Source organism: Cervus elaphus, chromosome 5 (genome assembly GCF_910594005.1).
Source record: "Cervus elaphus chromosome 5, mCerEla1.1, whole genome shotgun sequence".
Lineage (NCBI taxonomy): Eukaryota > Metazoa > Chordata > Mammalia > Artiodactyla > Cervidae > Cervus > Cervus elaphus.
Genome location: NC_057819.1, coordinates 127,939,776 through 127,967,220, shown reverse-complemented (window position 1 = coordinate 127,967,220; position 27,445 = coordinate 127,939,776). Strand labels below are relative to the sequence as shown.

Below are 27,445 nucleotides of genomic sequence, written 5' to 3'. Positions count from 1 at the left end.
CAAGCCAAGCGCTCGACCTCGGCCGCGCATGCGCAGCCGCCTCCCCGCCGCTCCCGCCGTCCGGGGGGGCTTCTCTCCGCCCGGCTCAGGGGTGTCCGCGGCGGCGCCGGATCTGGCGAAAGCGGTCCCGGGAGGACAGGCCGCCCCTGGCCCTGCCTTCCCCGTTCGTGTGGTCCAGGCCAGAAGGAGGGGCGCGTGCGGAGCGCCGCAGAGCGGGTGGCCGTGGCTCCGAGGAGAAGCCCCCGCCGCGTCTGGGCCTGCAGGCAGTGCGGGAGGCGCTCACGCGCGGGGTCCTCTCTCGCAGCCGGCCCTGAGCCGGAGCCCTGAGGCGCGAGCCTTGGCGGCCCTGCGAGTTCCCGGCGGCTGTGGTGCGGCGCTATGGAGGAGTTCGATGGCGAGCCGACGGTCACTGTAAGGGGGCCCCGAACAGTACGCTTTCCCCCCGGGGCCCGGAGATTGGGTCCGCCTCGTCCCTGCTGCTGGCGAGGTGCCCGGCCCCTTCCCTCAGCACAGTTGCCCCCCGCTCGGTTGTCGCATTAATTCGCTCCTCGCGTGTGGGTCGCGGTGGTCGCTGGGTCCTGCTCCCTAGTGTATTCTGAGGAATACCTGGCCCTGGAGACCCCGCCCCCCCAACTCTGTTCCTTTCCGTCCCTTGCCTCCCCGACCTCCCTGCTTCTCTGGCCTTTCCTCTTGGGCTAAAGCCCGCTTAATGAGCGGGTTGGAGCCAGGCGGAGGTATTGTACGGCTTTTTTTCTCCCAGCCGAGCAAAGCTTCACGTCGCAGCCCCGTGAGCTTGGCTTCTGCTTGAGCTGGCCCAAGGTTTACCAAGTATAGTTCTCTCGAGAGACTGCTTGTTGTTCAGTCGCCCGGTCGTGTCCGACTCTTTGCGTCCGTATGGATTGCAGCACGCCAGGCCTCCCTGTCCCTCACCACCTCCCGGAGTTTGCTTAAGTTCAAGTTCATTCCATGCGTGATGCCGTCCCGTCATCTCATCCTCTGACGCCCTCTGCTCCTCTTGCCCTCCATCTTTCCCAGCATCAGGGACTTTGCCAAATGAGTCGTCTGTTCTCATCAGATGACCAAAATACTGGAGCTTCAGCAACAGTCGCTCCAGTGAGTATTCAGGGTTGACCTCCCTTAAGATTGACTGGTTTGATCTCCTTGCTGTCCAGGAGACTTTCAGGAGTCTTCTCCAGCACCACAGTTCGAAGGCATCAATTCTTTGGCGTTCTGCCTTCTTTATGGGTCCAGCTCTCACAACTGTACATGACCACTGGGAAGACCATAGCGTTGACCATACAAACCTTTGTTGGCAATGTCTCTGCTTTTCAACTCACTGTCTAGGTTTGTCATCACTTTCCTGTCAAGAAGCAATTGTCTTCTGATTTCATGGCTGCAGTTACCATCTGCAGTGATTTTGGAGCCCAAGAGGAAATCTGTCATTACTTCCACCTTTTCCCCTTCTATTTGCCATGCAGTAATGGGGCCAGTTGCCATGATCTTAATTTCTTTATTATTATTTTTTTAATTTTAATTTTTTGATCTTAGTTTTTTTCATATTTAGCCTTAAGCCGACTCTCACTCTCCTCTTTCACACTCATCAAGAGGCTCTTTAGTTCCTCTTCACTTTCTGCCATTAGGGTGGTATCATCCGCATATCTAGGTCTGTTGATGTTTCTCCTGCTTATCTTGATTCTGGCTTGTAACTCACCCATCCCGGCATTTCTTATGATGTGCTCAGCATATAGATTAAACAAACAGTGACAGCAGACAGCCCTTCATACTCCTTTCTCGATCTTGAACCGATCAGTTTTTACATACAGGGTTCTTACTTTGCTGCTTTGCTATTTAGCAGGGCTTACAGGTTACCAAGAGCTAAGAGATGTAGAACAAGCCTAAGTGGACAGATGGATATATTTCCCAGTCAGGGAATATTTCTCAGGAGACAGGTGAGATGGTCTGGTATTCCCATATCTCTAACAGCTTTCCCCAGTTTGTCATGATCCACACAAAGGCTTTAGCGTAGTTGATGAAGCAGAGATAGATGTTTTTCTGAAATTCTCTTGCTTTCTGTATCATCCAGCAAATGTTGGCAATTTGATCTCTAGTTCCTCTTCCTTTTCTAAGCCCAGCTTGAACATCTGGAAGTTCTTTGTTCGCATAATGCTGCAGCCTAGCATGCAAGATTTTAAGCATGATCTTAACTAGCATGGGAGATGAGTGCAATTGTCCGATGGTTAGCACATTCTTTGGTACTACCCTTGGGAATTGGGATGAAGATTGACCTTTTCCAGTCCTGTGGCCGCTGCTGGGGCTTCCAGAGTTGCTGACATAATGAATGCAAAACCTTGATGTATCCTCCTTTAGGAATTTGAGTAGTTCTGCTGGAATTTCATCACATCCACTAGCTTTATTAACAGCAGTGCTTCTCTTAAGGCCCACTTGACTTTGCACTCCAGAATGTCTGACTCTGGGTGACTAACCACACCACTGTAGTAATCCGGTTTATTAAGATCTTTTTTATTCAGTTCTTCCATGTATTCTTTCTATCTCTTCTTGATCTCTTCAGCATCTCCTAGGTCTCGGGAGACCATTCCTGCTTTTTCATTGCTCTGTTTGCTTTCACGTCTGTTTGAACTCTCAGGAGAGTATGTCAGATGTGGATGATATATGATGCTTCGAAGGAGATTCATGGCTGTTAGAGGAGGGATACCTACCCTTCCCCCTGTCTGGGATGCTCTTCTCTCTTAGGTTTCTATCCGACTCATTTTTTTACCGACAAGCTCCAGCAGCCTCTTTGTCAGAAAAGCTCTACCTGACTTCCTTGACTAGAAGATATTTCCATCTGTCTATTTTGGTTTGTTCTGCATCTCTTAGCTCTTGGTAACCTGTAAGCCCTGCTAAAAGGCAAGCTGCCTGACCTTATATTTTTGCTTTTTAGAAAGTTGAGATGCCTTCAGCTTTCTGCTGAAGCCATCATACTGCAAAGCAGTGTCTCACAAAACCAAAAACTGAAAATAGGAAAAAAAAAAACAAACAAAAAACCAAAAACTGAAAATAGAAGTCAATTCAAAGCTAACTAGACAAGAGACATGAGATCTCAAACAGCAGTGAACGTGAGATGTTATTGTCTATAAAGCTTACTGCTATATCCTATAGAGTGTTAACTTTTAATGCATATGTGAAGTACTTTAAATGCCAAATATCCATCAAGGACTGTGTCACTGTTTTTTGGGAGGAAAAATAGACTATTGGAATCACTGGGACTTTTTCAGACTACATGTTATCTTGCTTTTCCCTCCTTCGCTTATGTCAGAATCTCTGGATGGGGAAACTTTCCCAGTACTCTGTGCGGCCCTGGAGAGCTACTTGCTATTGAACCATGACAGTGAGTCATGCATTTACAAATGGAATGAAAACGATCTAAGCTGAATTTTGCCCCCAGTAGTGATGACTGATTTGTGACAACCCAGCTTTACATTGGTGTTGGGAAGACCAGGTAGGAAGACTAGTTTGGCCTTGTGGACACAGCCTCTCAGAAGGGCATCATCCATAGTTTAGAATCTGAAGCTCAGCAGTGAAAGTTTGAATTCAGTCATGTCTGTATTTGAGATTAGTCTGCTCTTTGAGCTTGCTCTGTACATACTCTCAAGAGGCTAATGAATAACCTTGAAAACTATTGTCACTTTTTATAGCAGGGTGAATATATCAAGGCTTGTGAAGGCCAGTTAGTAATTAGCAGATTCAGGAATGTTTCAGTGTAGATCCAAAGAGATTAATCTTGAGTAGTTTTTCTAGACCAGTGGTATTATCTTTTTAGGTCAAGGACTCTTAAGAAATGTGAGTTACATCTTGTCTTTTTTTTTTCAAAGGGCTTCCCTGGTGGCTCAGCTGGTAAAGAATCTGCCTGCAATGTGGGAGACCTGGGTTGGGAAGATCCCCTGGAGAAGGGAGCAGCTGCCCACTCTAGTATTCTGGCCTGGAGAATTCCATGGACTGTATAGTCCATGGGTCACAAAGAGTTGGACACAACTGAGCAGCTTTCACTTCACTTCACTTTTTTTTTTGTTCTTTCCAGATAACTACCTAGAAGTGGAATTGCTGGGGTATAGGAGAGATGCATGTACTCAGTTGTGCCTGACTCTTTGCAACCCCATGGACTGTAGCCCTCCAGGCTCCTCTGTCCATGGGATTTTCCAGGAAAGAATAGTGGAGTGGGTTGCCATTTCCTTCTCCAGGGGATCTTCCCCACCCAGGGATCAAACCTGTGTCTCCTTCATTGGCAGGCGGATTCTTTACCACTAGCACGACCTCAGTGGGTCATGAGGGAAGGCAGAGGATTACAAGGGTTGCTCCTGACAGTTGGGGAAGGCTTTGTCCTACTGCGGGAGTGGAATGAGCATCAGAAGTCCCTGTTTTGGAACTTCCCTGGTGGTTCAGTGGGTAAGAATCCACCTGCCAATGCAGGGGACACGGATTCAGTCCTTGTTCCGGGCAGATTTCACATGCCGCGGGGCAGCTGAGCCCATGCACTCTAGGGCCTGTGCTCCACAACTAGAGAAGCCACCACAGTGAGAAGCCCGCGCACCGCAACTCCAGAAAGCCCGTGTGCAGTCATAAATTAAGTTCCTGTTTTGGCTCTTGATGTTATGGATATAGCTCTGGAGGTTAGAAAACTCATAAAGGGTGGATTATGCAGTTGCATTTATGAAGCTTGGACTCAGAGGGATTGGTGTGACTGAGTTGGAGAAAAAAATTAAGCGCCATTAAAGATGTAACATAGGAAAAAAAAAGATGTAACATAGAGGCCATGGGATTGGAGGTCTTTTTAGTGAGTAACAGCAGTTCAATTCCTGTTTAATTTTTTTTTTTTTTTAATATATATTTATTTATTTATTTGACTGCATGAGGTCTTAGTTACAGAGACTTAGTTACAGCACATGGGATCTTGTTCCCTGACCAGGGTTTGAACCCGGGCCCCCTGCATTGGAAGCAGAGAGTCTTAGCCACTGAACCACCAGGGAAGTCCCAATTCCTGTTTAATTTTTTTAACTGCCCTTTTTCTGAACTACAGATCACTAAATTTCCATATAATAACTGATTAGGGGGTAGCTTTCCTTTTTATCAGCACTTGAGAAGTGGCAGGCTGGGTTCAGGTGCCTAACAAAACTCTCTTGGGCTTATCTCAGCCACACTCAGTTGTATTTATAGATTAGCACTTGATAACTTTCACGACCACTGCTTACTAGGATTATACTTGCAAGTCAATTGAAAGCAAAGCCTTTAGGAAGAATAACAATTTCTGTGCCTTATGTTTTTTTTTTTTTAATAGTGGATTCCAGGAGTGAATTCCCAGAAGAAGCAAATGTGTTTTGATTGGGGTCCGGGGGAGATGCTGGTGTGTGAAACCTCTTTCAATAAAAAAGGTAGGTTTTTTTGTTTCTCTTTTAGATTATCTGTGTTGGTACAATTTTTTTTTTCTTTATTCTCTCAGATTTGACTAGCTGAGATATGAAACTTGAACTTATTTTGTACCATTTTCATTTTGGAAACTTTTTAGCTATTTAAGATTTTTATTGATTTGTGAGACTTGGCAGATGTTGAGTCCAGGAAAAAAGTTAACAATGATCTTCCCAGTGTTAAAGAAGGTTTTCTTTATACTTAAAAACTTGAAGCTTTTTGTTTCCCTTTTTGTCCTGAGTGACTAAATTCTCTTTGTAGTAGTCCCCTCATTGTGAATGTTTGCAGATGTCACAGCCCTTACCTTCATTTTTTCATTGTGAACAAAATAACTTGTCCTCTAAGCTCCATCAGGTATCGGACATGGCTCTTATCTTTCTGATGGGGATTCCCTCTAGTAGCAAGGTAAAATCGACATCTCTATACTTGATTTTGCTTTCTCCTTTTTAAGAGAGAAATCTCAGGAAATGTTAAAAGGATTATTTTGCGAATCTTTGTCATGTTCTTTATCCATATGTAGAGGTTTTCCTTTTTTGTCGGGAGCACACTGAGCTAATGAAGGTCATATAATTTTAGTAAATTACATAGTATGCAGTTTGTGTGGATTTTTTTCTTTTAATTAAATTTTTTTGCCACTTGGCATGGCATGTGGGGTCTAAGTTCCCTCAGTAGGGATTGAACCCATGACCCCTGCATTGGAAGCATGGAGTTGTAACCACTAGACCACCGATGCTCAGTAGTGTCTGACTCTTTGCAATCCTATGGACTGTAGCCCTCTTGCCTCCTCTGTCCATGGGATTCCCCAGGCAAGGATACTGGAGTGGGATGCCATTTCCTTCTCCAGGGAATCTTTCTGATCCAGGGATTGAACTCTCATCTCTTGTGTCTTCTGCATTGGCAGGCGGGTTCTTTACCACTGTGCCACCTGTGAAGGTCCTCATGTAATTTTTGGATATTTCTTTCTTTTTTTTTTAATTTTTTATTTATTTTTATTGAAGTATAGTTGATATGCAATATTATATAAGCTACAGGTGTACAATGTAGTGATGCACAATTTTTTCATTGATAAATAATGTCATCATTCCTTTCCTTCTGAAAGATTCAACTCCTGTCATTCTTTTGTAGAAAAGCCAATTGTTGTTGTTTACTCACTAAGTCATGTCTGACTTTGTGAACCCATGGACTGTAGCCTGTCAGGCTCCTCTCTCCATGGGATTTCCCAGGCCCTCATGTAATTTTTAAGCAGAGTAGTTTTTCTTGATTTTATAGTTTGAAATGATCCCTGATGTTGCCAAATATCTATGGGATATCTTGGTATTGAGAATCTCAAATTTGGCAGAGTGGTAGAAGTTGCTCAGAAGAGAAACTTCTGTGACTGTGTCTGAATGGCTTCTTTCCCTACTTAATGGAAAGCTTATCAACATTTCTAGCTTGTCCTTGATTGTTGGAAACTCAAGATTTTCTTTCTTTCTTTATTTATTGAAATCACATTCACAACAAACCATTGAACGTTATCACAATTTATTTGAGAAGCTGCTGTATGTGAAATGTCCATAAGTTGGTGGTTTATAATTTATCATTACAGAGCCTTTTCATCACTGTTGCAAAATAGTTTAGTCAGTTTTTGATTCTTTGTTTTAGGAATAATGGCAATAAAAAATAATATAAAAAGAATATTTATTTTGACATTTTGTAAAACTTCAGCTCTGGGTTTATCTTATTTATTGAGTTTACATAGGCTGATATTAAGTGGTTTCCTTTTTTTTTCCTAGTACATTTTAATGGATAGAGGTGAAATGTCTTTACAGAGTATGCTAGTGAGTTGAGGGGTAAAGTCTAAGAGTAAACATTTGTATATAAAAATTCACATATGTCATAAATCAAAGCAAGATCCTCTATGACCCACCTCCTAGAGTAATGGAAATAAAAACAGAAGTAAATAAGTGGGACCTGATTAAACTTAAAAGCTTTTGCACAGCAAAGGAAACTATAAGCAAGGTGAAAAGAAAACCCTCAGAATGGGAGAAAATAATAACAAATGAAGCAACTGACAAAGGATTAATTTCCAAAATATACAAGCAGCTCATACAACTCAATACCAGAAAAACAAACAACCCAACCAAAAAGTGGGAAAAAGATCTAAACAGACATTTCTCCAAAGAAGACATACAGATGACTAACAACAACATGAAAAGATGCTCAACATCACTCATTATTAGAGAAATGCAAATCAAAACTACAATGAGATATCACCTCACACTGGTCAGAATGGCCCTCATCAAAAAGTGTACAGACAATAAATGCTGAAGAGGGTGTGGAGAAAAGGGAACACTCTTGCACTGTTGGTGGGAATGTAAATTGATACAGCCATTATGGAAGATGGCATGGAGATTCCTTAAAAAGCTAGGAATAAAACCACCATTCAGTTACGTTCACCACCATATGACTCAGCAATTCCACTTCTCGGCATATACCCTGAGGAAACCAAAATTGAAAGAGACATGTATCCCATTGTTCTTTGCAGCACTATTTACAATAGCTAGAACATGGAAGCAACCTAGATGTCCATCAACAGATGAATGGATAAAGAAGTTGTGATATATATACACAGTGGAATATTACTCAGCCATAAAAAGAAACACATTTGAGTCAGTTCTAATGAGGTGGATGAACCTGGAACCTATTATACAGAGTGAAGTGAGAAAGAGAAAAATAAATACCGTATTCTAACTCATATATACCGAGTCTAGAAAAATGACACTGAAGAATTTATTTACAGGGCAACAATGGAGAAGCAGACATAGAGAATAGACTTATGGCCATGGGGAGAGGGTGAGATGTTTGGAAAGAGTAACATGGAAACTTACATTACTATATATAAAATAGATAGACAATGGGAATTTACTGTATGGCTCAGGAAACTTCAAACAAGGGCTCTGTATCAGTCTAGAGGGGTGGGGTAGGGAGGGAGATGGGGGAGAGTTTCAGAAGGGAGCGGGATATTGATATTGAGGTTTGACAGAAAACAGCAAAATTCTGTAAAGCAATTATCCTTCAATAAAAAATTAAAAGAATTTTTAAAAATTCACGTATGGGGGCTTCCCAGGTGGCTGAGGGCTTCCCTCATAACTCAGTTGGTAAAGAATCCGCCTGCAACGCAGGAGACCCTGGTTCAATCCCTGGGTCTGGAAGATCCGCTGGAGAAGGGATAGGCTACCCACTCTGGTATTCTTGCGCTTCCCTTGTGGTAAAGAATCTGCTTGCAGTGCGGGAGACCTGGGTTTGATCCCTGGATTGGGAAGATTCCCTGAGAAGGGAAAGGCTACCCACTCCAGTATTCTGGCCTGGAGAACTCCATGGACTGTACGGTCCATGGGGTCGCAAAGAGTCGGACACGACTGAGCGACTTTCACTCACTCACTCAGGTGGCTGAGTGATAAAGAGTCCACCTGCCAATGCAGGAGACACAGGTTCGATCCCTCGTGCAGGAAGATCCCACATGCCATGGAGCGGCTAACCCCGTGCCCCACAACTCGAACCTGTGCTCTAGAGCCCAGGATGCAACTGCTGAGCCAGTGTGCACGGCTCCTGAAATGCACGCCCTAGAGCCTGTGCTCCACAGCAAGAGAAGCCATGGCAACGAGAAGCCCGTGCACCGCAACTAGAGAGTAGGCCCCGCTCCCTGCAACTGGAGAAAAGTCCAAGCAGCAACACACACCCAGCACAGCCAAAATAAATAAAAACTAAAACAAAAAAATTTAAATATGAGGAATTTCTCCGGCTATCCAGTGGTTAGGACTCTGTGCCCCCACTGCAGGGGTATGGGTTCAAGCCCTGCTTGGGAAACTAAGGTCCCACTTGCTGCATGGCCAAAGAAAATAAAAATAAAAATTCATGTGTGGATAAATAATATATCATGAAATCAGTAGCAAAGAAGCTGAAGCTTTTGTAATTAGCTACTCAATTAAAATTTTAGAGTGCTTTGATGAGGATGACTGTGATAGATGTTAATTTTTTTGTTTTTCCTGTTTTGTTTCAGAAAAACCAGAGATGGTGGCAGGTTGCCCCTTTATCCATATCATCCGAAAGGATATAGATGTTTACTCTAAAATCCTGAGAAAACTCTTCAATGAATCCCATGGAATCTTCGTGGGCCTCCAGAGAATCGAAGAAGAGTTGACTGGGAAATCTAGAAAAGCTCAGTAAGTTGGCTGCTGATAGGTGCTGCCTCCCACAACTAAATTTTGAAAAACCAAGTGAAAATGCCTCCTTTTCCTTTTGCACAATGGGTGGACCTCCTGGAGAAATATGCGACTCCAGGTTGGATTTCCTGGCCTCTGTACTGGGCAGTGTAAGTGGTCATGGATGGAGAAGTCTTTCAGAGAATGTGTGAATGGCTGCCAGTTGACTTGCTGGCTGCTTGACAAGCTTTCTGTTTCTATTCCTACTTCATTTACCCTCCAAAGAATAAAATTTAGGCCAAATAAGCACCTGAGAGTCATTGAATGAGGTCCCACTGTTGAGAGTTTTGTTTTGTCTAAAGAATTATTTTCAAGGCATTTTTTTGGGAAGAGACCAGAAAACTTGTATTGTTTACAGACTAGAATTGGTTGAAGTGAGGTTTGTGAATTAACTGCATCAACATCAGGTACTTATTCAGGCCTCACTGCATATCTCCAAAATTTCTAGGGGTGGATCCTAAAGTCTCTAGGTGACTCTTAAGTACAAGTGGAGTTTGAGAGCCCCTGTGTTAGGTTTTTCTTAGTGTCTGTTCATATGTCTAGGGAATAGATAATGTTGGTATTTGTGTTGGTAAAACAAAAAGTTTTTCCTGTGTTTCACTCACAACCCTTCTGACATCAAATGTGTGGAAGTTTTCACGCACCAAGCAGTTCTCTGACCCCAGCTGAGTGTCCTACAGTTCAGCTGTATTCTGACACCGCCTACCTGGAGATAGCAACAGATTCCTCCAGTTAGGGGCTCTGTAGTACAAAACTGCCTACCATTCAGATGCCAGTCACAAATAGTGGGTCCCCAGGTTACCCACAAAGCTGCTCTCCAGCTTGGCTACAAATCACTGGTTCCCATGGTGACCTCAGGTTTGATAAATTTGCTGGAGGAGCTCACAGAACTCAAGGAAACAAGTTTAGCAGTTCATTAAAGGATATGAGAAAGGACACAGATGGAGAGCCAGGTGAAGATGAACGTGGGGCCTGGTCTGGAAGAGTCCCAAGTACAGGAACCCCTGTCCCTGTGGAGCTGGGCTGTGTCACCATCCTGGTACATGGATGTGTTCACCCACCTGGAAGCTCTCCAAACCCCTTGCCTTTGAGATTTTATGGAATCTTCCTCATGTAGGCATGATCAATTATTATCTCCATTTATGGCCCTCTCCTCTCTCCAGGGAAGTCAGGGACAGGGCTGATAATTTCAGTTTCTAATTATGACTGGGTCTTTATGGTGAGAAGTCCTCATCCAGAAGCTACCTAGAGTTGGAACGAAAGGTTCTGCCAGTGCTCTTGTCATTTAGGAATTTACAAAGGTTTTAGGAGCTGTGAGTCAGGGATTGGGGTTGAAGACTAGTGTTTTATTTCTTCTTATAAACCACAGTGTCACCGTATTTTACTTCCTTGATAAGCATTTTACAGATGAATCACCCCAGAGGGTACCCTGGTCAGCACGTGTGTGTGTCTGTGTGTTTATGAAAGATCACTGGTGACAAGAGACTGGTACAGGATATTGATAACTCAGAGAAATCTCTATTGCCCAAAGCATGTCAAAAGTCCTGTAATTCCCTGAAGGCAGGGACCCTGTCTCGTTTATTTATTTGGGACCTTCTGTTCCCAAATATCCTCATTCATCTGTATAGTAGGTGCTTCTAAATATTTGCTGAATTTAATAAATCAGTGAACATGTGAATGTCCTATTAATGGTGGTATGGGAGCTCCTGTTTTGTGCGTGGGGGTCAGCATATCATCTTGTTTTTTGGCCAGGTGAGTTATTTATTTGGGGCTGAGTCTTGAGTGAAAAATTAAGTGAGAGTGTGTGCAAGTTGCTTCAACTGCTGCTGGCCCCATTGTACCTTCTGTTCATCTTTAAAGGGAGCCAGAAAATAAATAAACAAAAATAAATGGAGCCAGTAGGCAGCATTTAGGTCTCTTCATTTAGAACTAATGTTTCTTTCTAAGGATCTACTTCTTGGTAACTAATAGCCAGTTCCTTTTTTGTTTGTTTTGTTCTGCTCTTTCCTTTCTTAAGAACTCTGTTTTGAAATAATTTTAAACATACAGAAAAAGTACAAAAGTAATAGACTTCTCTACATCCCTCATCCAGCTTCTCTGATGTTAGTATCTTGTATAACCACATTACTGGTATTTTTTTTTTTTTTTTCACATTACTGGTATTTAAACTGGGAAACTTAAATTTTTTTTTTTTTAACAACTGATTATCGATTTATTAAAAAGATTGATTTAGGCATCGGCAATGGTGACTTCCACCTCGACTCCCGGCTCAGTACTGATGGAAGTGATCTGCTTGACAATTTCAGAGGGGCTGTGCAGGTCAATGAGTTGCTTGTGGATCCTCATTTGGAATCGATCCCAAGTCTTAGAACCTTCACCACAAGGAGTTTTCCTTGTAGTTATTCTCAGAGTCTTGGTAGGCATCCAAACTGGTCCTTTCACTTTGAGATTCTTTTCCTTCGCGCCTCTGATCAAGTCAGCACACACCTTCTCCAGAGACTTCACGTTGCGGCTGGTGAGGGTGATCCTAATTCGGTGAATGGCCACCTCTGGCTCCACGGGAGTCTTGCCGGTGTCTTTAAAGGCCATGGCTGCGGCGCGGCTTCCTGACCGACTTGTTCCTCAGCGAGAGCGAACAGCGGTGAGTCAGGAACAAGAGCGGGTGGCACGGAGCTCCGCTGCAGCGGCGACAGCGTCTTCCTCAAAGAGGAATTTTTTTCTTTTTTTTTAAACTTAAATGTTGATGCAGTGTGATTAACTGAAGGCCTTATTTCAGTTCCACCATTTTTTCCACTAATGTCCTTTTTTCTCTTCTGCAACCAGATGAGGTTGCATTTAGTTTTTTTCTCCTTAATCTGCTTCATGGCCTTATCACTTTTGAAAAAATATTGACCAATCATCTTGGAAACTGTCCCTCAAAACTGTCCTGGGTTTGTCAGATGTTTTCTCATGACTGAACAGAGATTATGCATTTTTAGCAAAAATACCACAGAAGTGGTGTGATATGTCCTTCTTCACACATCACATCATGAGGTTCATGATACTGATGTTTTATTATGTTTATATTGACCTTGATCACTTGGTTAATGTGGTTTCTACTGGGTTTCTGTACTATAAAGTTAACCATTTTGCCCTTTGTAACTAGTAAGTATTTGAGGGAAAAACTCTGAGACTATGAAAATCCCATTTCTCCTCAAATTTCAACCACTAATTTTAGGATCCATTAGTGGGTCTCATTTGAGACAATTAATATCCTTGTGGACTCATGGATATTTCTTTTAGTCCCTGGGTTATATGTTATTTTGTTTATTTTGTGGCTCAAGTTGTTTTAGCTTTGGCCATGAGGAACTCCTTCAAGTTGACTCCTGTCTGTCAGCAAACTTTTTATCTTTTTTTTTTGATACTTTCTGTCATCATAAGATGTTCCTTATTTTCTGTCACCATAAACTGTTCCAGGTTCATCTTGTATGCCATTTCATCTTTTGTAGATTGGTTCGAGTGAGTAAAAACTACCGATCAGTCATAAGAGCGTGCATGGAGGAAATGCACCAATTTGCAGGTAAATATTGTGTGTGTGAGTAATTGAAATATTTATCTGGCTATAAGTACTACAAGGTAAAATCTGATTGACATTCTAGTTTAAAACCTACTTGCCTTTCTTACATAATCTTTAATTTTCTGGCAGTTGTCTTGAGTACATTTTAGAACAAATTAGAACATTTTATGTTAGCAGGTATGAGGCTAAAGGGCCAAATTAAAGACCTTTGACAGTTGCATTCCCAGTTCCTTGATATTGGTGATTGAAAGTTATCATAATCCTGAGAGCCGTGTGACTTGTGGGTGCTGGATAGAATCTTGTGTAGCCTGGTGGTCTCTCTGTTTGCCACATTGTAGTTGAAAGACCCACTTGTCATTTCTGGGCCATGGTTTGAGATCATTGATGTACAACAAAGAAATGAAGCATGTTTCAAAAAAATCTGTATTGAAAATGGGTGGTCAGTAGAAGGCACAAGCCACAGTACCTGTCTATGAAGGTCTAACAGTAAGACTCATGTTACATTGCTCACTTAAAGTTACTTTTTTTATTTTATTTTTTTAATACTTTATGTTTTATTAGTTGCTGATAAAGATTCAGCCAGTGGCCGCCAGTTCAGCAGCCAGGTAAGGGGGTGGGGCCGCCTGTGTGGTACCAGCACCATTTATGTCCTTCTGAGTCTTTAGTAGTCACCAGGGGTGGCTTTGAAATCACTGATACTGCAGACGTCTCTTTTCCTGCCAGGTAGACAGGCAGCTCCTTGGGGTGGTAAGACTCATCTTGAACTTCCTGGTGCTCTGTTCAAGGCTTAGCACCTTGGAACACAAGGATATGCTTGATAAATACTTGTACGAGTTTTCAGCTCTTATGGGAAATATAAATCCTTACCATGTTGTGTCACCTGAGATGGTGAGCTGAGGTTTTAGAACCACTGGTTAGTCTCATGAACTATACTCAGTGAACCAGTATTTTTAAATGGCAGGTTGTTACATTTTAGTTGGAAGATGACTTAAAGAATTCTCATTCTTTGGTTAGAATTTTTATATTATTCAAACTCAGTAGTCAGTAGGGACTGGTGCACCGTATCTGAAGTCATCAGACCATTTATTTTTCCTTATGATTAAGGTATAAAATTCTGTGATTGTACAAGAAGGAAGATAGGGGTACTGCATATTCCTAAGGTCAGGGTCCAGAGCTGATTTATTTTGGAGTCTTACATTGGGTTTACTTTTTTTTGGGGAGGGGGGGGGCGGTTTACTTTTTTAATAGATTGTTTCCTAAAAATCAATCCCTTGAATATCAACATCATTAATTTTTGCTGTACCTGTATATTATGATGTTATTTGCTAAATATTTTTCTAAAAATCATCTCTCCCTTTTTACTCAGAGCCGCTTCCTAAACTGTAATATTCATCAAGATCATGGGTGTACAGAGCTACTTACATTTTTCTAAGGCACATTAAAACCACAACCATTGAAACAGAAACTATTATTCTGTGTCCCACCCCCTAAAATTCTCTGACTGTCTTGTGGGGAACCCTACCGTAGGAACAGTCTATAAATGTTGAGTTAATGAACGACCATCATGTGCTTCAAGCTCTGCTTTGCTTCTTAGCTCTAGGGAAAAAAAAAAATCTCAGGAATGTTTTCAGTCAAAACTCGGCCTCTGTTCCCTCCTTAGGTCTCCATTCTGTCGGCAATGGAGCTCATTTGGAACCTTTGTGAGATTCTTTTTATCGAAGTAGCCCCAGGTGAGCACAGAATCATCTTGTCACAGCGGCAGAGGTGTCCCCCCTACCCTGTCCTGTGCTGTGATGAGTGTTTTGTTGCCTAAAATGCTCTTTTCATTGCTTTTCATCAATACGAGCATTGGGAAGTATTACAGGATGCCTGAAGAAGCCTGTGTTTTTGTCAAGATACTGCAAAAAGAATCAGAGTATCTTCTGAAAACCTTAAATTGTAGGCAGGTGACCCCTAAAAAATACGAAGAAACAGATATTAAACTAGCATGCGGAAGGAGTGGTCCATATTTGTATCATGGACTGGTGAAGCTTTAGAAAGTCTTAGAAGCTCGGGAGAGGTGTGTGCAGGTTCTTCCCCAGCCTCCAAGGGAACCAGCCCTCCCAGCTCCTGAGACCTTTAGCCTCCTGAAACACGAGACAGTACATTTCTGTTGTTTAAAATTTTAAGAATGAAAAAAGTTGTACAAATATGAGGCAGGATTAGGTGATGGAAGGCAGAGTCCCTGAGAGAATTCCTTTGCTGGTGATTGGGTCCGGGGCAACCCTACAGCTTCATGCGTCCACTCCGAATTATTCCCTTGATCTTGAATTTGATTGTGTCAGTACAGTATCCTGGCTGGAGTGGGCCCTCTGTGGAGGGGCTGCGGGCCTTTTTGCTTTCATTTAATGGTTTATATTCACTGCTGTCCATAGGTGTGTGTTAGTAGTCTCTGTGCATCACAGCTTTTTATTCATACTCCTGCTTAAGCACTGAGCAGCTTGAAATGGAATTGGTTGGTTGTCTGCTCGCCTGCTCCAGTAGATTCTGAGGACTGTCGCTATCTTTTTATCATGGTTGTGTACCTGGCACCTAGTCAGTACCATCCCCTTATGGCCATTACTGATGTGGTCACTGAGTATTGTGAGGTGTGAAGAAGCTGGGGGTGGTCGGGGTGGTGAGGTCGGCCCCCCTGACGATTCAGTGGAAGGTCGCGCTGCCTGGCACAGAGGAGGCCCCACAGGAGTCCTTTCGGTAGCTCAGCCCTGTGGTCAGGACCACACGCCCGCTCACTGAAGACGGACAAAGCGCTTGCTCCGCCGTTCGCTCGCCTGCCCTACACTCTGTACTTCGGGAAGGTGGAATCCACTGCTTGTGTGTTTCCTCCCAGCTGGCCCGCTCCTCCTCTACCTCCTTGACTGGGTCCGGCTGCACGTGTGCGAGGTGGACAATTTGTCGGCAGATGTTCTGGGCAGCGAGAATCCAAGCAAACACGAGAGCTTCTGGAACTTGGTAAGACCCTCGTGCCTGCTGGGCCTCCCTGCCTTCCTCCTCGTGTTCTCTTTGGCCTGTGCTTCCAGGCCGCCTGAGCGTTTCCCTGCTGAGCCCGTGTGCGTCTGGCTCTTTGAGTCTGTGATCATGGAGACGTGCTTAGGGAGGTGTTTCCTTCCCTGCTCCGTGGGGGAGTTTTGAACTAAGTTATCATGTAAGAAAAATAATGCTTTGTAGACTTCACAGTGAGAAGGGAATTTTGATCTTTTTGTGGATCTAAGAATGAGACTTGGTGAAGAGAACGCAAAGCTGATGGATAGGTGCTGGGATAGGGGTTTGATGTCAGTGGGCTGAGGGCTGTTTTGAGGTGTGAGATGTGTTCTGAAGCTGAATTGTGATGATAGTGCACAACTCTGTACACTTACTCAAATCCCCCGAATTAGACACTTAAACAGGTGAATGTTTATTAGGTGTACATTGCAATCAGTAAAGCTATTAAAAACAAAGACATTGATGATCCCAGTCATTTTGGATGGTCAGTTGGAAAGTCAGTGTGTGTGTGTGTGTCTACGTGTGTGTATTCATGTCTGGGAGAGCAGTACTTTTCCATTCACTGATACTGACCTGTGACCCAGTTTGGAGTGACCAGAGAGGAGCTGGCTGGTTGACTTGAATGTTGCAGACTTACAACATCTGAAATTCAGGTAGAGAACTGCTGCCTTTGAGGCTGTTTCTGAGGCCTTCGGGTGCTTGGAGACTGTGCCAGTAAGGGGAGAGCCTTAATGGTCGGGCCTAGGTTTTAAGTGTGTGGTTCATTCATTGTGTATTTGAGTGGTGCTGTGTGCAGGCCCTGAAGAAACAACCAGAACCAATGCAGGCAGTGATTCCTGCCCTTACGGAGCTTGCATCCTGTGTGGGGAGACAGGAAATAAATACAGAAGCAAGTAAAATATGTGTAAAAGTGAAGTGCTCTGGAGAGAAATAGAGCAGGGGAGGGGAATTGGGAGTGTTAGAGTCGAGGAAAGGCACCCTTGTGAGGTGACGTGTGAGTAGGAACCTGAGGAGGTGACGAGGGGTAAGGGCTCAGCTCCTAGAGAGGCAGGGTGGTGGCGGTGCTTAGTCACTCCGTCCTGTCTGACTCTTGCGACCCCGTGGACTGTAGCCCACCAGGTTCCTCTGTCCATGGGATTTTCCAGGCAAGGGTATTGGAGTGGGTTGCTGTTTCCTTCTCCATGGGATCTTCCTGACCCAGGGATCAAACCTGTGTCTTCTGCATTGGCAGGAGGATTCTTTACCGCTGAGCCCCCAGGAAAGCCCCAGAGAGGCAGGGTAGTTGAATGCTAGGAACAGGGTCTGTGGTGCCAAGCTGCCCAGGTGGCACCCCAGCTCGGCCTCCGCCAGCTCTGAGCTCCAGCGAGTCGCTCCCCTGCCTCTGGTTTCCTCGTCTGTAGCATGGGGAGTGCCCCACATGCTCCACAGGGCTGTTCGGACTCGGTTAGTTGAAGGAGATACAGGTATGCCCTAGCTGGTGGGCACTAGAGTTCCCGTTTTACTCCTGAGTCAGTTGGGGTAAGGAGGACATTGGAGAGTCAAACACAGGAGCACTGTGATCTGACTTAGATTTTCTTTTCTTTTTAAAAATATTTATTTGTTTGGCTGTGCTGGGTCTCAGTTGTGGCATGCAGGTTCTTCAGTGGCAGCATGTGAACTCTTAATTGCGGTGTGTGCGGTCTAGTTCCCTGACCGGGGATGGAACCCAGGCTCGTGTACTGGGAGCACTGAGTCTCAGCCACGGGACCAGCAGGGAAGTCGCTGATGCAGGTTTTCACAGGCTTCTCTGGCTGCGCTGCTGACAGCAGAGCGAAAGCAGAGCAGAGGGCCCGTCTGGAGGCTCAGGTCCTAAACCAGGCGGCGGTGCTGGTGACTGGACACGGGTGGGAGCTGAGTGGGGCAGGTGGTGAGAGGTGATTCGATTCTGGATACAGTTTAAAGGTACAGTGATGGGATTCGCTAATGAATTGGATGTGTAAGAAATAGAAGAATGTGGGTTGGTGGGTTGGAGGCGACCAGGTGTTTACTTCAAGGCATGTTAAGTAAGATGCCTGTGAGAGTCAAGTGGAGCCACAGGGTGGGAATAGGATGTGCGTGTCTCGAATTCAGGGAGAGGGATTGGGACTTGTCAGCATATGTTTCCTTGGCTTTCTTCTCCTTCCTTTTCTTTTGCTGTGGCTTGCAGGATCTTAGTTCCCCAACCAGGAATTGAACTCAGGCCATAAAATAGCATGGAAAAACCTGAACCAAATTTGGCCAACCCAGTATTTGAACTAAAACTTTTTCTTTTAACTGAAACTTCTACGAATCAGTGCTTTATTTGATGCACTTTGGTAATTTTTATTTTATATTTCATTTTATTTTTAAAAAGTCGGTCATACCTGCAGTGGGTTATAACAACATGCAGTTTGAAAAGCATGGTGCAGGGGTTAAAACTGGAAGGTTGGATGAATTAGATTTACCCTGAGGGAGGGAACTGTCACTCTTCTCTGGGACGAGGAAGCCGGAGCGGGCGAGGGCCTGGCTGCTGAGTCTGTGCCTGGACGCTGTGCTCTTGGTGTCCTCCCAGGTGACCACCTTGGTGCTGCAGGGCCGGCTGGACGAGGCCCGCCAGATGCTCTCCAAGGAAGCCGACGCCAACCCCGCCTCTGCAGGCATGTGCCGAGTCCTGGGGGACCTGATGAGGACCATGCCCGTTCTCAGCGTATGTGGAGCCGCCCGGGTCGCAGAGATGGGTTCATGCAGGGAGCGTGAGGGGCTGGCACGGTGACCGCCCCGTCCGTGTCTCTCCCCGCAGCCTGGGAACACGCAGACCCTGACGGAGCTGGAGCTGAGGTGGCAGCACTGGCACGAGGAATGCGAAAGGCACCTCCAGGATGGCACGTTCGCCTCCAGCCCCCACCTCGAGTCCCTCTGCAAGGTCTGCGGCGAGCGGGTCCTGGCCAGGGGCCAACCGGCTCCTCCTGGGGCCCTGGGCGTCCAGCCCGGCAGCAGCTCCTCCTCAGACGGGGCTGTCTGTATGGGCCCTGTCGGGAAGGAGCGAGCTTTTCACTCAGCTGCTCCAGCTGAGATGAGGAGCATTACCGGGAAGTGGCCCCAGAGTTAAGGGACAGCGTCTCTTCTCAGGTCCTGCTGGGAGACGATGCCGCCCTGCTGGAGCAGAAGGAGCTTTTGAGTAACTGGTATCACTTCCTGGTGACCCGGCTGTTGTACTCTCAGCCCACGGTCAAGCCCATGGATCTGCACCTCTACGCCCAGGTTCGTCAGCTCCTCCGGGAGGGGAGGGGAGATGGCGTCCAGGGCTCCGCTCCCTGCCGGATCACTTTCACCGTGTAGCCTCGTTGACTTGACCCTCCCTGGAGAATAGAGGGGGCTTTCCTTGGGCCCAGTTTGAAGGACCCCATTGCCCTTCACCAGGGTCCCCTACACAGCAGCCCTGCCTGCACCCTTGAGTCTCTGCCACCATTCAGGGACTGAATGGGTCACCACCTTTCCACAGTCTAGCCTTGACCTGTTTCTGGGAGGTGAGAGCAGCCCAGAGCCCCTGGACAACATCTTGATGGCAGCCTTCGAGTTTGACATCCACCAAGTGATCAAGGAGTGCAGGTAGGACCCCACTGAGCACCTCGGGGCCATTCAGCGCCTGGTGCACTCACGGTGTCGCACGCCCATCACCACCGGCCTTTTCCGGAGTGTCCTGCTCCTTCCTGTTGGTGTCTTACCCTCCTTCCCACAGACCTGCTCCCCCTCCACAGCCACATTGGGCAAGCAGTGTCTTCTCTTTGGACGAGCCTGGGGGCCTTCCTGAGGCTTGCAGGCTCCTGTATGTGTAACAGTTTGCACTTCAGGGATGTTTACTTTAAGTAATATTGCAAGAAATTACTATGGTATTTAAAATCCAGAAATAGCCAGCCAGCTTATTTCTTGGAACTTGAGGGACATGCAGCCACCTTACAGGACAGCACTTCTCTGGTGAGCCAGGAGCTACACCAGTGGACTCTGGGCTGGGTCTGTTCGGAGCAGAGATTCTACATCAACCCCCCTCCCCAGACCTTCAGCAAGGCAGGATAGGGAGCGTGAAACAGTGAATCCAAGGCAAAGCTTTCCAGATTCCCCAACTGTAGTAAGTCAGAGAGAACTTACCCTCCCTTCTCACGCAGAGGGGGAAGGTTGGGAACTGCTGGAGCAGGTGGCCTTGCTCAGGTATCAAATTCGCTGACCTTGACTGGATCTTTTCTTTGTTAGTGAATCTGGGCAGTAGGAAGGTCTCCCCGCTTCTACCCTCCACCCCCACCCCACACATGCTACCTGCTCTTCCTGTTTGGCCAAAAGAAAGCCAAGGCCCATTCAGAAAATGGTGTTAGATTTGGAGAAAGGAAGGTTTGTGTCCGTATTCTTTTCACAAACCTCTAAAATAGGGACTGGTTGGAACTGGAAGATAACTTACAGAATTCAGCTGATTTTGGCACGAGGGGTTGTATCTGCAGTGAAGGATCAGTAGGGGCGGCTCCCAGGGCGCAGACGCCAGTATTTAGTTTTGTCAGGGTCTCTGTCTATAATTCAAAGCAATAGGCATTCCTGAATATGTTGTCTGTTACAGGCAGTGGGTTATTTCCTCCAGGGCTTCCTTCATAAGCCACATCTGGAATTTTAGGATCAAGACAGATTTGAGGAAAAGAGGAAGGAAGGACAATAAAAAAGAAAAGCACCTTGCTGTTTCCAGTGGTTGTAGAAGGAAAAGAGAAAAGTGTAACGAAGAGGCATGGTGCTAACGAACGCCGCTGAAAAACGCATCACCCCTGCCAGTCTTGAAGGAGGAAATCAGGCTTGCAGCCCCTCAGTCTGGGCGTCCGTCTGCCCTGGCAGGCAGGGAAAAAATTGAGGTATTTCCATTAGCTAGGAATCTAGGAGCTTGGGTTTTCCTGACCAGTAAGCTTCTTCCTGCCCTCCTCTGAAAAGCAGGTCCCGAGACCTCTGTCCATTAATTCAAAGAAGGGCTGAAGTATGCTCAGAGAGTGCCCTCCTGGACGAGGAAGGGTGGGATCTGGGGTCTCCTGAGCACTTGCCTTCTCACGGGTTGTTCCAGTTAGGCCCCAGCTCGCTTCCCAGGGGAGGAGAGCCTCTGTCTGGGGTGGGGCCGGGGGGCTGGTGGTGTAGGGGAGCCTTGAGCTTCAGGTGTGGTGTCAGCTGTTCACTCCTCTTGGGGGGAATGAGGGGAACCCTTCCTCAGCTAGAAGGGAGCTTTCTATAGGGGTACCTGATGATCCCCATGTCAACCATGCCAGGCCATGGGGCAGAGAGGGCTCCTGAGGCAGAGCAGAGAGGCCCTGAAAGTGAAGTGTAGTCGCTCAGTCATGTCTGACTCTTTGTGATCCTATCGACTGTATGTAGCCGCCAGGCTCCTCAGTCCGTGGGATCTTCCAGGCAAGAATGCTGGAGTGGGTTGCCATTTCCTTCTCCAGGGATCTTCCTGACGCAGGGATTGTGGGTAGGCTCTTTACCGTCTGAGCCACGAGGGAATCCCAGAGAGGCCCTGGGAGGCCACAGTTGGCCAGCTCCTGCTGAAGGGCCCCGTGTTTGCCTGGCGTGCCCACAGCTGAAGGGAAATTGGATTTCTTCCCTTGTGGGCTGTAGCTGCCAATTCTTGCCATCCAGCAAAAGGAAGAGAGGAACTGGCATGGACTTCACGGGACAGCAGCCCCAGGGCAGGGCAGACAGCCCATTTAGTCAGTCATGCAGTGTAAACCAATCCCTACTCTTTTTATATCCTGAAAGCAGGATTTTTCACCGTAGCAACATTGAAGTTGCTTTTCCCTCCCAAGATTTAAAAAATACTCTAAAAAAAAAAAAAAATACTCTAGCATTATATACAGATACAGAAAGGCCTATGCCAAGTAACAAATTAAAAATATAACTCAAAATGATGTATTCACACTGCAGTAAGTGCATTGGTTTAATTCTATTCAAAATGCTAGTGAGTTTACAAAATTTGGCGATGTAAAAAAGCTTAACATCTGAAACATTTAAAGGGCCCTAGAAAATGTCATTTTTAATAAGGGCTAGAGATGATTTTAGGTTTTGATTAAATGTGGTTTGGGGATGGACTTTTAGACCTTTGTTATGTGTCAGATTACATATCCAATAAAGTCAAATTATTAATCATGTAATCAAGCAAAAAATAATTTTTTATACAAAGTATTAATAGATAATACAAGGTGGTTTTTAAAGTGCTGTCATGTATATATAATTGTGTTCATAAAATATGCTAATCAAAACTATGCAACAGTGAGAAACGTTAACAGAATGTAAACAGCAATCCAAATGCACACCATAGTTCTTTGAGTTACATGTTTCATCAAGAATCAAACCCCACCAATCTTTTCATCCTTTTCTTAGCCGTTACCCTGTATCTGCATTCTCTCTCTCTCATTGGGTCTCTGGATTTTGTTCTGTGTGACATTCTCCATTGACATGTCTCACTGGCTGCTGTTTCGGCGTTGAGTGTCCTTCCCAGTGTGTAATTAGTCCCCGCCTCGTGGGCAGAGTCCAGCTTGCCACTGTCCCTCCCCTCCTCTTACAGCAAAGGAGGTGTGGGGCCCCTGCTTATGCTGCACACCCGGGGGCCGTGGCCGCTCATCCTGACGCTGCTTCTTGCCTTGGTATCTGAACCCGCAGCATCGCCCTGAGCAACTGGTGGTTCGTGGCCCACCTGACGGACCTGCTGGATCACTGCAAGCTGCTGCAGTCACACAACCTCTAGTCAGTACTCCACGGCCATGCCAGCCTTTTCCTTGCTGCCACCCAGGCCCTTGGGGGGGGTGACCGGAATGCCTAGGAGGGAGGTTGGGCTGCAGAAGGGGGCCCTAAAGAGCAGCCCGGGAGCCTTGGTCTCGTGGTCTGTTCTCTGCCAGCTTTGGATCCAACATGAGAGAGTTCCTCCTGCTGGAATACGCCTCAGGACTCTTCGCTCATCACAGGTAGGAAGGCCGCAGGGCTGAGAGGCAGCGGGTGCCCTCCAGCAGGCGCTGCGCGTGGCCGGGGCGCTCTCCTGTCTGGTTCTGGGGAGGCACCAGGTCTGGGGAGGCGCTGCCTTGGAAGCTAGTTGGAGCCCCAGGGCAGCTTCCGGGCCCTCATGCCTGTCCCCCTGGACCCACGCAGCCTGTGGCAGCTGGGTGTGGACTACTGTGACCACTGCCCTGAGCTGGGCCGGGTCTCTCTCGAGCTGCATATTGAGCGGATCCCTTTGACCACGGAGCAGAAAGCCCTCAAGGTACTGCGGGTCTGCGAGCAGCGGCAGATGACGGAGCAAGGTGAGTGGGCTCTCCTCCCCGCCTTCAGGGTCTGGGCAGTAGCTGCCAGGTGAGCCCAAGCGTCGGAAAGTCCCTGGGGAGGGAGGAAGCGCTGGGGCCCACTGGGACCCAGAAGCAGTCGAGCATGCTGCCTGTTACAGAGGTCCTGACCACTTACGTGCTCATGCCTTCAGCCAGGGCTCAGGCTGGGCAGCTGCGGTTTGTCCTGTCCCGGGGGGCTTGCCGGTGCTGGCTCGGGCTGGCTGGGGGGACGCAGGGCTGGAGGCGACTCAGGAAGAGCATGGGGAGACGTTGATGAAGTTTGCCCCGTCTCTTCCCACTTGGCTATCAAGTCGTGCAGGCCTAAATAGTTACTCTCCCCAGAGGCACTGCGTGTTTATGACCGTCCCTGAAAGCATTTAGCACTCAGGACCCAAAGCCTGGTAGGATTTTCAGCATGTGGACAGATAATGACACGCTGGTCTCTGGGGAGTCTTGCCAATATTCTTGCCGCCCCTAAAGTGAAACTGCTCACAAAGCCAAAGCCTACCAGGGTGGGTCGTACTGTTGACGAGGCCAGAAGACGATTTATAAACCTCACAGCTCCTGGCTCTGCTGCCCAGCTGCACTTGGAGGCCACAGAGAAGCCACATAAAACTCGGAGGCGGTGGGAAGGCTGCTCCTATCTCAGCAGGGCTTGGGAGTGGAGTGAGTGATAGGGTGAATGGTTTGCCTTTTCTCTTTTCCCTGCAAAGTTCGCAGCATCTGTAAGATCTTGGCCATGAAAGCGGTCCGCAACAATCGCCTGGGCTCTGCTCTTTCTTGGAGCATTCGCGCCAAAGATGCCGCCTTTGCCACGCTGGTGTCAGACAGGTGGGCTCCCTGTCTGTGTGCTCCCCGGATGCTGCCTGGGACGTGGTGGGGCTGAGCAGGGGGCCTGGGGCTACTGCCCTCATCTCTGGGCCGGCCTTGCAGGTTCCTCAGGGATTACTGTGAGCGAGGCTGCTTCTCTGACCTGGATCTCATTGACAACCTGGGGCCAGCCATGATGCTCAGTGATCGACTGACATTCCTGGGTGAGTCTCTGAGCTGTCCCCGGGACCTTCAGCACAAGCGCACAGAAGTTCTAGACTTCTCCAGTCCAAAACACACAGAACTCTGAGGGACCTCCCTGGTGGTCCAGCGGTTAAGACTCCACGCTTCCACTGCAGGGGGTGCAGGTGTGACCCCTGGTGGGGGAAGCGAGAGCCCACACACTGCAGCGCGACCACAGGGAGAAACAGGAGCCAGTGCGGCCTCTGCAAAGCGTGTTTTTGGGTAACACTTTATTCTCTGGTAATTTGAAACCTAGAAATTGTGAAAGTAGTGTAAGGGATGAGAGACTACCCTACACACTTTACCAAGTTAACCAGTTATTCATGTTTTGCCTCATTTGTTTTATTCTGTCAGTCAAGTTTTTTGGGAATAGTTTGGAAGTATGTTGGAGACATTGTTTCCCTTCCTCCATAAATATCTGAGCATGTATATCCTAAAGAATGAGAAAATTTCTTTTACTTAACCAGTTAGGAAAATCAGGAGGTTCAGCGTTGATGCAACACTCTCACCTAATCCATATTCTGATTTCATCAGTTGTCCCGACAATGTCCTTTATGTTGTCATAAATTTAGTTTTCGTATCTCATTAATGCCTCTGCCTTTGTTGGTGTTCCTCAATCTTGACGTTTTTGCAGAGTCTGTTCAGCTCTCTTGTAGAATATTGTTACTTTGGGTTTATTCATGAACAGCCTCAAGTTATATACTTGGCAGGAATTCCACTGAGGGGATGTGTTAATAGGAACTCCCTTAGTGGAGTTCACCTTGATCACTTGGTTAAAAACGGCATCCACCAGGGGTCTCCTCTAATATTTATTAAACAGATTTATTAATCTGTGGAGCTGTACTTCAGGATTATTTAAATCTCCTCAGACTTTGATCCACTAGTGTTCCTAACTACTGGTGATCTTCTGAGTGCCGATAAAATTGTGTTTTAGTTGGCATTCCCCTGTATGGAAAGCTTCCCCTTCCTCCCGTTTATTCTTTCATTTATATCAGCCATGGCCTTGAGGGTTATTTTATTCAGTCTATTGTCAACCATGACTCTTATTCATTTTGACACTTACATTCTCCCAGGTTTGGCTCTTTGGAGCCCCCTTTAATCGAGGATTTTGAATCCTTTTGGTCTTGTTGGCTGATGAGCTTGGAGGCCGCTTTGGAAGAATTTCCTTGCTCTAGGGTCTCTTGTTTAGGGTCACAGGTGACCTGGTGCTCTCTCTTCCCAACAGGAAAGTACCGCGAGTTCCACCGCTTATACGGGGAGAAGCGTTTTGTCGATGCCGCCTCTCTCCTCCTCTCTTTGATGACATCCCAGATTGCCCCCCGGTCTTTCTGGATGACGCTGCTCACAGACGCCCTGCCCCTTTTGGAACAGAAACAGGTACAGGTTGAGTCCACAGTGTCTTCTCTTTGATCCTGTAGCTGTTGCAAATGTACATCCATCCATCGTCTCCTAAGTAGGGGTGTGATTGCCATAGCGCCCACTCTGGAAATCTAGTATCTCCACAAGCAAATGACTTATCTGGAAATGAGGCAGCGGCCCACAGACAGTGCTCAGCCCAGGACCCTGATGAGAAGAGCCGGGAGTGAGAGGGGGTGCCTCTCAGCCCCCAGCACACTTCTCCACATGATACAAGAAAGGCTGTCTCAGCCGAGCCCTTGCCAGACTGCTGCGGGCCCTGGCTGGGGAGCAGCTCCGCGAAGCGGCCTCTCCCCGCAGGTGATCTTCTCCGCGGAGCAGACGTACGAGCTCCTGAGGTGTCTGGAGGACCTGACCTCAGGAAGGCCGCTGTGTGGAGAGCCCGACGCCCAGCAGCTCCAGGTCAGTCTGGTGGTTCCAGGATGGAGGGGAGAAGAGGCACCCCGCCCAAGATGTTGGCCCCTTACAAACTCACATGCCTCTCACGTTACTGCTTAACTTGCGACTAGGGCACACTAACTTTTTAGGAGGAAATGGGGTGATTTAGTGTTCTGGCCTCTCGATTTTCTTCTTTCCTGTCAGTTGTGGTGGTCCTCTGCATGCAGCTTGGTCTCATATTAAGAACTTGCTGGAAGACACTACTGAATGTTTTGTGCCCTTTATCTCCCTTTGGATTAGAGTCTTGGGAAAGAAGGAAAACTTCCTGCTGGTCTTCACACAGGCTGTCTTTGGTTTTAGGATGATGATATCGAGACCACCAAGGTAGAAATGCTGAGACTTGCTCTTGCACGGAATCTTGCCCGGTCGATTATAAAAGAAGGCTCATTGGAAGGTTCCTGAAACTGGCTCCAACATGGTATCTTTGTAAAGGCAATGTATATACACTTTTAAAAGAATAAATGTTTCTTTTTGCAAATACAGGCAAGTTCTTACATGTGGGGAGGTTTTAACCTGCCAGCACTGGAAACCTGAGGTAGCCACCTTGGAGAGAAAGCATCCCTGCAGTTACGGGGAGCACAGAGCCCTCCTGCCTGCAGGTAGAAACCTGAACAAGAGTGTTCTGCGGTTTGCTTGTGCATCTGAAACTTTGCTTTACCTCAGAATCACCTCTTAGCTTTCTGGTTATCTTGTTTATTTAGCATTTTGTGTTGGGGTATTGCCAGTCAAGACTGTTGTGATAGTTTCCGGTGGACAGTGGAGTGACTCAGTCTCACAGACACATGTGTCCATTCGCCCCATCTCGCCTCCCATCCAGGCTGCCCCATAGCGCTGACATTGAGCAGAGTTCCCTGTGCTGTCTATACAGTAGCTCCTTGTTGGTTCTCTTTTAAATATAGCAGTGTGTACATGTCCATCCCAAACTCCCT

At 46.6% G+C, this 27,445-nt stretch overlaps 2 protein-coding genes across 2 annotated transcripts; one reads left to right on the top strand and one right to left on the bottom strand.

Annotated features, from left to right (window-relative positions):
* Positions 1-84: 84 nt before the first annotated feature.
* On the top strand, positions 85-26,994 carry NUP85 (nucleoporin 85). The gene is made up of 19 exons (XM_043905547.1): positions 85-411; positions 5,333-5,426; positions 9,500-9,662; positions 13,190-13,260; positions 13,819-13,862; positions 14,918-14,987; positions 16,127-16,248; positions 18,848-18,982; positions 19,076-19,198; positions 19,405-19,536; positions 19,778-19,884; positions 22,954-23,037; positions 23,190-23,255; positions 23,437-23,588; positions 24,323-24,440; positions 24,543-24,643; positions 25,888-26,039; positions 26,379-26,480; positions 26,817-26,994. Exons 1-19 carry the CDS (start codon positions 379-381, stop codon positions 26,916-26,918), a joined length of 1,971 nt encoding a protein of 656 aa, XP_043761482.1. The 5' UTR covers positions 85-378; the 3' UTR covers positions 26,919-26,994.
* Positions 11,884-12,360, bottom strand: LOC122695551 (40S ribosomal protein S20-like). Its single transcript, XM_043905608.1, has one exon. It carries the CDS (start codon positions 12,288-12,290, stop codon positions 11,931-11,933), a length of 360 nt encoding a protein of 119 aa, XP_043761543.1. The 5' UTR covers positions 12,291-12,360; the 3' UTR covers positions 11,884-11,930.
* Positions 26,995-27,445: the final 451 nt, after the last annotated feature.

What these genes read in the sequence shown, in the direction of transcription:
- NUP85 (XM_043905547.1), top strand. Translation starts at nt 379, where the DNA reads ATGGAGGAGTTCGATGGCGAGCCGACGGTCACT. An exon ending in GGGAAATCTAGAAAAGCTCA is followed by an intron (nt 9,663 to 13,189) that starts GTAAGTTGGCTG and finishes CATCTTTTGTAG; the next exon opens with ATTGGTTCGAGTGAGTAAAA. An exon ending in ATCTGCACCTCTACGCCCAG is followed by an intron (nt 19,537 to 19,777) that starts GTTCGTCAGCTC and finishes ACCTTTCCACAG; the next exon opens with TCTAGCCTTGACCTGTTTCT.
- LOC122695551 (XM_043905608.1), bottom strand. Translation starts at nt 12,290, where the DNA reads ATGGCCTTTAAAGACACCGGCAAGACTCCCGTGGAGCCAGAGGTGGCC.